The 13,622-nt window shown below is 34.8% G+C and overlaps 1 protein-coding gene across 3 annotated transcripts in view; it reads right to left on the reverse strand.

The window, feature by feature from the left end:
• Window positions 1–5,410: 5,410 nt before the first annotated feature.
• The window catches only part of LOC106461183 (zinc finger protein 135-like), a 41,273-nt gene continuing 33,061 nt past the window's right edge, over window positions 5,411–13,622 (reverse strand). For 2 of the 3 annotated variants that reach the window (XM_013920979.2, XM_022388053.1), the window contains exons 3-4: window positions 6,473–7,286; window positions 5,411–6,075 (exon numbers count right to left, since the gene is read on the reverse strand). In XM_013920979.2, coding sequence (XP_013776433.1) covers window positions 5,655–6,075; window positions 6,473–7,286 — 1,235 coding nt within the window. In that variant the 3' untranslated portion in view covers window positions 5,411–5,654. Of the gene's footprint in view, window positions 6,095–6,472; window positions 7,287–13,622 lie in introns of all 3 variants that reach the window. The other variant, XM_022388054.1, reaches the window with a different exon arrangement.

A 13,622-nucleotide genomic window follows, 5' to 3' on the forward strand; every position in this document is an offset into this window, starting at 1 on the left:
TATATATATATATATATATATATATATATATATACATATATATGAGATATAAAGCTTCAAGTGGATGATTTAGTAAACCTGCAATATATGCCACTTGTTCAATGTAAAAAATACCTTCTGTTGGAAAAAAGTTCAATATTAAATTAAGTTTTGTCTCTACAATAAGCGATAAAGTTTAAGAGTCGAATTTGTGATCTTTCATTCTTATTTAGAGGTTCAAGCCTTTGGTGGTTCAGCGGTAAGTGTGAGGGCTTATAACGCTAAATATCAGGTTTGGATACTCTCGGTAGACAGGGCACAAATAACCCACTGTAAAGCTTTGTGCTAAATAACAAAACAAACAAACAAACAAATAAACAATTAGATGTTCAATTCGTAGATCTTTTGTCTCTAACGATAAATCAATCAAACTTGACTTATCAAATTTTCTTGACTTATCTGGCTTTATTTTGCCATGTATCACAAGTTTTGTTTCTTTTATTCCCTGAATACTGTATTTATTGTTTCTATTATATAACAAGGCAGATTTGTGTTCACGAGTGTGAAACAGACAAAAATTAAATAAAACGCAATGCAGTTACATCAGACGAAATGGAATCTATATTAAGGAAAATGATCAGCATTTAATTTCATAATACACTAACCAGCACTGATGTTCATGTGTCTAAGCTAAAGTTGTAGAAGATTCGAATATTTAAATTATATATATGTTATATAAAAATCTCGACTAAAGGCAAATTTTAATTTTGAAAGAAACTATTAAAGAACGTAATATTAGGTCGTCAAGAAATTAATGTCGCGTTTTGGAACACTTTCATTAACCATCCCCCCAAAAACGTACATCACGTATAATAGTTAAACGAACCGCCTAAACGTCACGTTAGTGTATCCTATATAATGTGTAAAGTTAAGTATACTCTAATCCCTTATAGTGATGGCACAGGACGAGATACACATTCGGCATGTAATGCTGTTTGAATACAAGAAGGGGAAACAACGCCTCTGTAGCCACAAAGAAGTTTATGCAAATTTTTGAACGTTCGTAAGTGTCAACGATGGTTCAGCAAATTTCGTTCATGTGTCTTTAGCCTTAAAAACTGTGATGGCAGGGGCCGACATGTTGGAATTGATATTGATGTTCGGAAGACGCTTGTTAAGTCTAACCCAAGGCAAAACACTCGTGAAATGGCCCTGGAATTGCATGTCTCTCATGAAACAATACGCAAACATCCAAGGAATATGGGAAAACTCCATAAAGAAGATGTTTGGGTGCCTCACGAACTCTCCCATGATTATCGTTTCCAACGTGTGAATGTTGTTTCGTCTCTTCTGGCGCGTAATGCGCGTGAACCGTTTTTGGACAGAATTGTCATCGGTGATGAAAAATGTATTCTCTATGAGAATATTAAACGCCAAAAACAATGGCTCAGTCCTAGACAAAAACCACTTCCTACCCCAAAACCTGGACTCCATCCGCAGAAAGTGATGCTTTGCATTTGGTGGGACATCAAAGTAGTGATTCATTTCTTACTCCTAAATACACAGTGAACTGTCAATGCAGAGATCTATTGTCAGCAACTGGAACGTTTAAATCAAGCCCATCATCAGAAATGCCCTTCACTCGTCAATTGGAAAGGTGTTATTCTTCTCCATAACAATGTACGCCCACATGTAGCACGTTTGACGCAACAAAAGATTATGGAGTGGGGTTGGGAAGTTCTCCCCCACCCACCATATTCTCCAGATCTGTCACCATCAGATTACCATCTTTTTCGTTCGCTGAAACACCATCTTAATGAGAAAACGTATGCAAATGTGGGAGGGGTTAAAGAGGACATCGACATGTTTTTTGCTTCAAAGCCAAGTGATTTCTTTAATCAGGGCATTAACAACTTGAGTGTAAGATGAAAAAGCATCATCGATAAGAATGGAGACTATTTCATTTAATAAATATTTTATTTTGATATATATAAGTTGTTCGGGTTTTTTCATCTAAAAAAAAAGCGACATTAATTTATTGACGACCTAATACATTGATAAAAAAATGTAGTAGAGGATCTAAACAAGATACTAAAAGGCAAGTCTTATTTATCCAAAGCTACCAGTTACTTTTATATGCATATAATTCAAATAATTTTTTAGCTAATCTCATTTCGAGAAAAAAATGTTATGAAAGTGTATGCATCGCGATATTTTTCCTAAATGACATTTTATCGTTTCACAAAACTAACTGCCCTGCATTGCCAGGTGGTTACGGCACTCGACTTGCAATCTGAGGGTCGCGGGTTCAAATCTCCTGTTCTACCAAACATGCTCGCCCTTTCAGCCGTGGGGGCGTTATAATGTGACGGTCAATCCCACTATTCGTTGGTAAAAGAGTAACCTAAGAGTTGGCGGTGGGTGGTGTTAACTAGCTGCCTTTGCTTTAGTCTTACACTGCTAAATTAGGGACGGCTAGTGCAGATAGCTCTGGTGTAACTTTGCGCGAAATTCAAAACAAACCAAAAACTAACAAACCGGAAATATTTCGTATATACCTTTTGAGGTGCATCATCTGGGACTTATGAGTAGTTTTTTGCAAATCGAACAAAAGTATAAAATTAATTGGATTAGGCTTTGAAAGTTTGTTGTTGTTTCATTGAAATAATGAAATTTGTATTTACTCTCTATGGGTTACCTGGGTGGAAACACCGAAATACCTATGTCCGAGCTGTTGGTTGGTTTGTTTGTAGTTAAGCACAAAGCTACACAATGGGCTATCTACGCTCTGCTCACAACAGGTATCGAAACCCGGGTTTTAGCCGTGTAAGTCCGCAGACATGCCGCTGTGCCACTGAGGAGCCCCGAGCTGTTGGTTTAATTGTGATTTTATTACGTCTGTTATGCGTTATTCGTACAAATATATTTTGTAGTTTAGTTTTAAATTACTATGCTTAAGCCCTCCAGTGGCTCATTGGCAATTCTGAGAGCTTATGTCGCTAAACATTGAGTTTCGATACCCGTGGTGGGCAGAGCGTAGATAAACCATTGTGTAGCTTCGAGCTTAATAACAAACAATCAAACAAACTACATTCTATATTTTCTGGCGTTGACGTATAAGGTGGAAAGTTTTGTTTTTTATTTGAAAATTATTTTTCACAACTAAAATGGAGTTCTAAAACTCTATAGTGCTCCTGATAATTCGAACTGTTAATCCGTTTCGAACACTCTCACTGAAGTATGGAACGCTCTTCCATTGTTCTGGTAATCAGTCAGTTTATTTAAACGGGAATTGAAAGTTTTCTACAGTTGACATCCTCGCTATAATCTAACGTCAACTGTAGAAAAACGTATTTTCTCTACTATCAGTTGATTAAAGGTTGACGAAAGAATATTGTGTTATAGATAGATATATTTTCCCCTTGCATCGGATTTCAACCCGATACTTGTCGCGTGCTGCACGAGTGCTCCATCATCTGAAGTTTTGCGTTGGCCTCTTAGCGCTTCCTAGTAAGGCAGTTTTAACCACTCCAACTGCTACATCGTCAAGCTTGTGCTGTTTTACTACCATGATCGACAGTAACCGAACTCAAGGTTAAACTTCTGCTCGTATAAACGTAGACATTATTATTAATCTAAATTAAGACCAAAGCAAACTACTCATTTAAGAATCAACCCATTGATCAGTATAGCTAATTAAGTACAATCTTCTTACTGATGAAGCTTCTAATGCGTTGTTTCATCAATAATATCTAACGAGGTTCGGCCAGCCTAAAAGATTTAAGTTAGTCCTAAATCCATATAGCAAGTTAACAGTGCAAAACAACTTGTATAATACTAATATAATAATAAAAAGGAATATTAAAAATCCTAATCAATATTATTAAATTAAAGTAACGTCAACGATAGAATAAAATATACCACAGTTACGGAACACATAGACACTAGTTGTCAGTTTCAAATACTATCGTATATTTAATGTTCGTTGAACAACGTAGCATCAGTATAAGTGAGCATCGTATAACAATTGTGTTGTATCTATATAAATATAATAGTACTGTCTGCTGTATGTCCATGTAACTACTTCGCAGGGTGTGGATGGATCTTTATCAAAATTGGTACAGATGTTCATTGGGTTCATGGGGAGATACATTCAAATTTTCAGTTATGCATTTTTGCGGTTTTTATGAGCGTTTTTTACCACTACTTTGCCCCCTGTTGATGGATCTTCACTAAATTTAACATGGAGGTTTGTTCGGTCCATGCGGAGATACATGCAAATTTGCGGTTTCACATTTTGCACTTTTTACAATTACACATAAGAGAAGCAACTTTTCATGTCCTAAGATAACCTTTCTTTAATCATGAATTTACACAACTTCCGTCCAGAGGACGGATACTCCAGCTAGTTTCACAATATTTAAAAATATAGACAAAACAACGTTCATATTATACAATAAAATTTTAATTAATTAAAAATTACTTCATATGTGCAGTATTCATGTCGTCCAGGTGAATTTCAGTGTATAAAAAAAACCGCTGTTCGCGTAAATTTGTACTACTGATGACGGTAGCGGAACCTACCGAAACATGTAGTCAATTTTAATTTTAAAAAAATAATTTTATTGTGTAAAGTAAACGTTGTTTTGCCTATATTTTTGAATAAAGTTCATCGCACAATGTTGCTCTATTCATATTTTATATTTTAGTTTCACAATGTGTTACCATGTTCGGCGTTTTGCAATAATTTCTGTACATGGTTTAATTCTTACACGACTTTAGAAATACTCAGTTTAAATTTTTTGATTTATTACGATAATGCTAAAAATGTTAACATATATTCCAATCATATTACTTGTATGTTTATAGACACAATTCGGAGTGTTTTGAGAGCAAGTTAATGTTATTATCTTTCAAGCATAGATGAAAACTCTTATAAGAAATAAATTGTAAAATTTACTTATAAAAAAACGAGAAAAATGTGAACGTTCTACCTAGAGTTCGTTTTTATAATTAGGGGATTTAAGTCTGTGTATATAAAGCAAGAGCTTTTATATTTTTTTATAGATATAAAGCGAAGTACGTAATCTTGAAACTCTGTTGCTGATGTACATTTTAAACAAAAGTAGTTCTCCACTTCCTTGTATAAATGGCCAATATTTAAACGAGTCGGATGAAACATTGATAACACACAAATCAAGAAACCTGATAATCTAGGATTTAAAGAATTTCTGAAAAGTGATTTAACAAATCATTTGATTTCCGGACTCATTTTGTATCAACAAACGAGCAATGTTTAGCTCAAGGATGACTGTTTTGTCATTTCTAAACCGATAGGATTTTATACAGTGAATATATTTAGGAAAAAAAAAACATGATTTCCTCTCTTCAGATGTTTGTATATAAAATACAATAAAAAAACAACTCCAACTTAAAATACTTTTTTAATATATTTAAGAAACACATGAATTCATCATAACATTCCTTTGAATAAATCTGAATCACATTGTTTTATAATATAACACGTTTTAATCATGGCAATAAGTTAATGTTAACTTTTGTTTAGTATACAACTTTCTTGGCTTTTGTAATATTTACATTTAATGACAATGGAGACGCTAAGTCAGCGAACCAAGTCAATCTAGAACTATGCTTTCAAACTACATATAAAATATTCAGTTTTCCACGTCTAGCACCTCTGGAGTATGGGACTGAGAATTCTTCTCGACATGAAAAATCTTGTTATGCAAAGAAATCGCCTCGGCCCCCCCGCAAGCGGCCATATTTAAAGAAAGAGAAGTGCAACTTTCCCGTTGTTCTGGAAAATCAACTGTGTGCGTTAGAAGGTGGCGACGAAGGTCACAGTTTCGACGAAAGACTTTGCTACATGAACTACAGTTATAGGGTTTGAGGTTGGTGTGGGTGAGGAGATGGGTTTTCAGGTTGCTCCTCTGGTTGAAAGTACGGCCACACGTAGGACACTTGTGAGGAGAGCTTTCCATGTGCAGGATTCTGTGCACCGCTAAGGTCCGGGCCTGACAAAAGCCTTTTCCACAATCACTGCACTTAAACGGTTTATCCTTCGAGTGAATAAACCTGGAAATAAATCCAACAACTAAACAGGAAGAATAAACTCATTAGCCACCTAGTGAGTAAAAAATCAGCTTATTAATTGATTTCACTTGTTAAACATATATATATATATATCAAGTTACGTGCTGTTCTGGTTACTAAAATTAAAACTGGCAGAATTCAAAATGTTACCAAGGTTTAAAATAATATATACAGAAATGTAGTCAAATCATGTAATTTCAGTCACTTCAGTATGTTTTATATAGTATACGTTACATTTCTTCAACAACAAAGTAGAATTATAGTGGTTAGTTCTTGTTGGAAAGCATGTATTTTTATTAAACGTAGTAATAAAATAATAGTTACTAATATTTTATCTATACAGGAACGAACGGGTTAAAAGTGTGAAAAATGTTCGTACCTGTGGTCTCTAAGGTGGTCCTGTCTCCTGAAGGCTTTTTGACAAATATCACAGGTGTAAGGTCGTTCGTCGGTATGCGTCCGTTCATGAATCAACAAGTTGTAAGACTTTGTGAATCTTCGTTCACAATATTTACAAATGAATTCCTTTTTGGGACGCGAAGAAGATCTTTGCAGTGTTGCCTTTTGACAGAAGAGTCCAACGTCCATGTTAGTGTAGTAAGGTGGGACAAGAGGAAACGTTTGTCTGGCAATAATGGAAGACATTGATGGCTGAGTTTGAATTTCACATGTTTGAGGATCTGTGGGTCTAGGAGAAGAACAATCCAGGCTATCGTCCTTAGTAGTAGCAGATTCGGCTAGCTTTGAAAAGTCAAACCTAGGTTTCTTTTTAGGCATAGAAGTGGGTAACTCAGAGTGCACGACCCTATTTGGCAGTTTTTTCTCAGGTCTTACTGTCTTTTTTTTATCCTTAATTGGACTTTCGGTGATTTCAGTCAGGAAACGTGGACAGTTGACCACGTGACTAGCACGTTCGATCGTTGAGATGAAAGGGTGGGGAAGTGTGGGAAAAGGAGATGCAACACATGCCTGGGGAAGTGAGTATAAGTTCTGTAGCATTGTGTGCATACAGGAAGGATTATCGAAAAAGTTCGAAAATTCTGGTAAAGATGCTGCCATCAGAGAAAGGGCACTGTGCTGGGTTGATTTTGTGCTAGGTATTGCATGTTGATCTGTCACAAAAAGCCTCTTATTAACTTCATCAGATAGGAACTTTATCCACAGGGGATGTAGGGTTTTCTCTCGAGAGACATCTGTTAAAAAAATAGTATATACCTTATTATCCTCTAGTGTTATGATTTAACGAAAATGCCGAATTTTTTCAAACACCAACAGATGTTTTCCTTATATACGTTAGAGCTATTAGGTAGCAACTATAACTGTAACAGTCCCTAGATTTAGTTAATAATGAATATGTTTTGAAATCTGTGAAAAAAAAAGAAAATATGCCCTTTTCCAATGACATGTTTCCAACTCTCAACTTTTACATATTGAATTTTAAGGTAATTGAAAGTTTTTCCCCTTTGCTATTAAAATCGTTGGCTACATTTTTAATACTCTATTCAGAGTATGTATTTAGTGTCCCCGCCGTTCTATACAGAAGTGACGTTTCAGATCCTACATGTGGCACGTGCGCTTGTGTGATTATGTGTTCACGAAATGTTTAAGTGGTAGTTACTAGCTTCAAACAAACAAACAAAAAAGAGAGACAGATTTTCTAAAGATATGCTATACTTCCCTAAAAAATGATAATAGCGTAGTAACACATTAAAAAAAATATGCATATGGCTTAATTACTGATAACATATATCTCGGTACACGTACGATGTCATTCGCGTTTAGTATTCGGTAATCATTTAAGTTATTGAAATGGTTTGAACAGTTCTGAAATATCGGCTATCAGATAAGAAACTTCCTTACAAGAATGAGAAGTTATATACGACCTCAGGTTATGCTAAAATACGGAAGCCACCAATGTCGCAATGTTAATTTTTGTTTCGTTTCGTCTTTCTATATATTTTTATTTACGATTGTAGTTACCACGGTTCCATAACGAACACATTCTATATAGTATCGACACTATATAAGTCCACATTGATGACGCGTTTCTGCATATATCATTGGGTTGAATTGGACCGTATTTCGCAAAAAAGATCGGGACGTTGCCCCAAAGCAATGAATGAGGTTCATTAAAATACTTCATATGAAAAACGGTTATACTAATTTTCAGTTGTTCAACAAGCATTAAATCTACGACAGTACTTGCAGCTAACAACCAGTGTTTATGTGCTCCATAAGTGAGTTGTACTTTTTTTGAATATTACTTTCATTAGCACTGATGGTTAGAATGTTTAATATATATATATATATAGTTAATATTATATTTATGTTATGAAGATACATTTACGTTGTTAACTTAATATATAGATTTAAGACTAACTTAAATATCCTAATTTAGGTCAAACGTTGCGAGATATTGCTGTATTTATGGCCGATAACAGTTAGGGTTTGTAGTTAAACATAAAGCTACACAATGAGCTATCTGTGCTGTGCCCACCATGGGTATCGAAACCAGATTTTTAGCATTATAAGCCGTCAAACTTACCGCTGTGTCACTGGGTGGTTAACAGTTAGTGTTATGAACAGAATATCTAACTATTCACACTTATTACCGTTTTTTTGTTATATAGTAGGTTTGCATTACACACTTATTACCGTTTTTTTTGTTATATAACTAGGTTTACATTACACACTTATTACCGTTTTTTTTGTTATATAGTAGGTTTACATTACACACTTATTACCGTTTTTTGTTATATAACTAGGTTTACATTACACACTTATTACCGTTTTTTTGTTATATAACTAGGTTTACATTACACACTTATTACCGTTTTTTTGTTATATAGTAGGTTTGCATTACACACTTATTACCATTTTTTTGTTATATAACTAGGTTTACATTACACACTTATTACCGTTTTTTTGTTATATAACTAGGTTTACATTACACACTTATTACCGTTTTTTTGTTATATAACTAGGTTTACATTACACACTTATTACCGTTTTTTGTTACATAACTAGGTTTATATTAATGACTATTTGTCACTCAATACCACCATCAATGTTGTACTATACACCAGCAAACTGACGTCACTTGCTCACGCTCCATGTATCAAGGAGTTTCGTCATCAAAATAGAACATGTAAATGTCATTCAATTGCTGTTAATTCAATCTTCAATCTTTTTGTTTTAGTTCTCTTAAGAACAGTCTGTGTGAACCTGCAAAACGTCTTCCATATTAACAGATCGACAACTGAAACTTACAAATAGTTAAGTTTTTTTGTCGTTTTTCTTTCTTCTAATATAAGTAAAGTTGTATTTACTTCCAAGTTATCAGTCATGTAATTTTTTTTCTTCTGTTTAACAACTATCAACTTTGTAGAATTGTAAACGGATTCTTCTCTACGTTAAAATACTTTTATTGCGAGCTTTCGACCCTCTTACCGGAGCAATGTTGCCCGATGAAGGCTCCGGTAAGAGGGTCGAAAGCTCGCAATAAAATTATTTTAACGTAGAGAAGAATCCGTTTACAATTCTACATGTTAATTTACCTACGTTATGAGTCTTAAACAACAACTACCAACTTTCTCGTGACAGAGAAGTCAAGAGTAAAAATATTTATAATTTATTAAACTGCGACTGACTGTAGAGAAATTACCCAAGTTCTTCAATGAAAAGTGATTTCTGTGCGTACACCGTAGGCCTTTCTCTAATGGCGAAAAGGTAGATGAAGGCTCTATGTCTTGATAAATCATATTGTATATGTTGTTTTAAACATAAGTTAGATGAAAATGTTTTTATATCTAAAATAATACATTTCTATTATCAAGTTTTTGATTTTTGTACACAGTATAAAGGGATCGTGCTTTAATTTGCATGAAACATTTTAGCTGTAGAAAAATGAATAAAAGAAGAGAATTATTTTAAATTCGTAAAGAACACCAACATTCGTGTCGTCAGACATTTGACGTTGCTACTTATTTTAGTCTTGGTTCGATGTAAACAATGTTATCCCTCGTGGCATTGTTTCATACTCTACAATAAATTGTCCATAGAACAAATTTACGCATTGTGAGAGTAACAGTGTACGTAGTAAGTCGCTCATGAAGAAGTTGTAGAAACAAAATGCTGGGTTAAATAAATGTAATCTTGTTCTGGAGATTATGGTCGGTTTTTTTTTTTCATTATACAAAAAATCAACACTTCATAGGGATCTGGTCCTTTTTCACATAGAAATAAAGCACTAAACGACTCCGAGGAATCAATTTCACATAGAACTGAGTCTTATATCCCTTGTTTCTTCTACTAGAGTGCGTTCGGGTAAACTTCTTTTTTCCTAATTTCACAATGTGGTCGATTTATGAAACAATATTTACAAGGGAGCTATGTTGACAATGGTATAATAAACAGCTCATATACAATACGAGGTGTAGTGTTTATATCGTTACTTAGTACGGTAACTATCCGTTAAAAGAGTGGATATTGTTATAATGAGTGACGTCTGTGTTATACAAACCCAGCACACAGTCCGCCCCATATATATATATATATCCAATTCCTCTGTGTTAGTGAAGTAGATGTAAATAAATGGATAACAATCATAAGTAGTATGAGAGCAGAATATGTGTTGAAAATAGTATGATATCTTTAAATCACTCTCTCATAAACGTGACTATAAAATGTCGAAAATAAAGTACATGGTATAAAGTATTGTAATTTTTATTTTCTGACGTCACTGACATGCTGTTTCCTTTCTTAGTAAGTTTAGTCCAACAGTGCTAATCTGTATAGACTAGTACAGTTTTAGGGTTTAGCTAAACGCGCAATTTCCCCCCTTAAAAATAATATTATAATTTTCATATCTAACAGTTTAGTTTCTTCAATCGACTTCATTCGTTACAACATTTATCTAAACGGGGATGGGGCGAACGCGGATAGTAATTAGCTTGCTGGACTGTGGCTTTGGTAGTGTTTACCAAATCCCTCAATTCTACTAGATCAAAATAAGGGACGGTTAACGTAAATAACCCTCGTGTAGCATCGTCTGTTTGTTTGCAATTAAACACAAAGCTACATAAAGGGCTGTCTGTGCTGTGCCCACCACTTGGTTTTTAGCGTTATAAATCCGCAGACATACCGCTGAGCCACTTAGAGGCATAGCATTGTGCGAAATTTAATAAAATTGCTTTGCCGCTACAGTAAATTTCCGAGATGGTCGATGAAATATGACTCCAGTGGCCTACCGGTAAGTCTGAGGGCTTATAACGCTAAAAATCGCATTCTGATACCAGCGATGAGCAGACCACAGATGGTACATTGTGCAGCTTTGCGTTTAACAACAAACAAACAAAAAATGAAGTGAATTCATGAAAGTTCTGAACTTAAGAAAAAATCCTAGTCTTCAATCAGAAAAAAAAGTTTCTCATAAATATGAAAAGTGCTTCATATAGTTAGTAGCACAGAGATTAAATAATCTCATTTTACTCGTTTACTTCGTAGGCCCGCCATGGCCTGGTGGTTAGGGAGCTCGACTCGCAATGTGAGGGGCGTGGGTTCGAATCCCCATCCCACCAAACATGCTCGCCTTTTCAGCCGTGGGGAACGTTATAATGAGATGGTCAATCCCACTATTCATTAGTAATGACTAGCTGCCTTCCCTCTAGTCTTTCACTGCTAAATTAAGGACTCGGGTAGCTTTGCGCAAAATTTATAGCAAACCAAACCTTTTACTTCGTTGAACCGAAACGTTTTTTACGTTTGTCTGTCAAAATCCCACTTATGAGGATACTATTATGAATTGAAAGTGCAAAACTGCACAATGGGCTATCTGAGCTCTATCCACCGCAGGGAATCAGAATTCTCCCTTAAAAGTCCACCATAGGGAATCAAACCCCAGATTTTAGCCTTGTAAGTCCACCGGTGGACTTTTAAGGGAGAATTCTGATTGCGAAGTTAAAGAACAGCCAATGAGACAGTTAATACTTGTATATCAGAAACTCTGGTTAAGCACATATCTGTATAAGCATTACATTCAGAATATAAACAGTTTCAAGTATTTCTTCCGGATGAGAATTAACTTGATTTCTCAGAATGTCAAGAAGTTCAATAAAAGAAATAAATTCCACGCTATCAAAACTTTTATTTGTTCATTATTTGAAAGTTTTCATATATGTTTATACAAAAGCTATGCTATTTTGTCCCTCAAGCACAGGAAAACATCAGTTGTCCATTGTTCGAAAAATAAACTATTGAAACAGTCTTTTTACAGCACAAAACAGACGCGATTTAAAAGTTGCCCTCACCTTAATCAACAACCCACTAGCATGTTTAAATGTATTTAATTCACTATATCCGAATAAGTCAAGCCTGCATATTGAAAGATCTAAGGCTTTGATATCAACCTGTAACATCTACGTATTATTGCCTCAGAATACCTAACTCTTTTTTCTTTTTTAGGATGTATATTTGTCTGATTTTCACCTTTGTAAATAATGTTCTATAGTTTTTCCTGTCTTATCTTAATAATAATAAAAGCAGGTCGTACAAATTTCCCGTTGTTTGTTGCAGGTGATATACTGCAGATATGTAGGTGTCGCACTTGAGCATTCTGATAGCGCTGCTACTCTTTTCTGCTATCCAATTTGTTGTTGAGTAAATGGTCGCCGTCTAAGCTCTTAAAAATCTAAACTTAGTGAAGTGATTAGTTTGATAAAATCTTATTATATACGACGTTTCGGTATAACGTATATATAAAATCATCAACAATATTGTATACTTAAACAGGTAAAATATTTCTCTCTTTCTCTATTCTCAGACACACAGACTCAAAGAGCGACGAACATATTCGTTACTACTTACTATTCATAGTCTTGACGTAACAGGTCTTGGTTTGGGGTGTTTATGAAAATTTATACGTTTCCCAGAGAATAAGATAATCAAATTCAGGTTGAGGAACCATATCTTAAATACGACAAGAGCACTCCCCCTATCGGGATGACGAATCCATTAAAGAACAGTTGATATATAACTTAAGGTTATTGATATATACAACACATTTAAATCTTTTTATGAGAGACACCAGTTGCTGTCGTTATTCTATAATTTATATAAAATTATATACATATGTTTTCTATAACTCTTATAAGAAAAATTGATTACTTCATTTGTTTGTGCATTAAATTATTCACTCATTGTTACGGCCCAGCATGGCCAGGTGGTTAAGGCGCTCGATTCGTAATCTGCGGGTCGCAGGTTCGAATCCCCGTCACACCAAACATGCTCGCCCTTTCAGCCGTGGGAAGCGTTATAATGTGATGGTCAATCCCACTATTCGTTGGAAAAAGAGTAGCCCAAGAGTTAGCTGCCTTCCCACTAGTCTTACATTGCTAAATTAGGGACGGCTAGCGCAGATATCCCTCGTGTAGCTTTGCGCGAAATTCATAATAAACCAAACTAATTTGTTTTTGTTTTATTCCTCTTAGTTAACTAAACCGTAGTAAATCATTTTAAATACTAAAAAATAT

The sequence above is a fragment of the Limulus polyphemus genome, unplaced genomic scaffold (genome assembly GCF_000517525.1).
Source record: "Limulus polyphemus unplaced genomic scaffold, Limulus_polyphemus-2.1.2 Scaffold910, whole genome shotgun sequence".
In the NCBI taxonomy this organism is placed as follows: domain Eukaryota; kingdom Metazoa; phylum Arthropoda; class Merostomata; order Xiphosura; family Limulidae; genus Limulus; species Limulus polyphemus.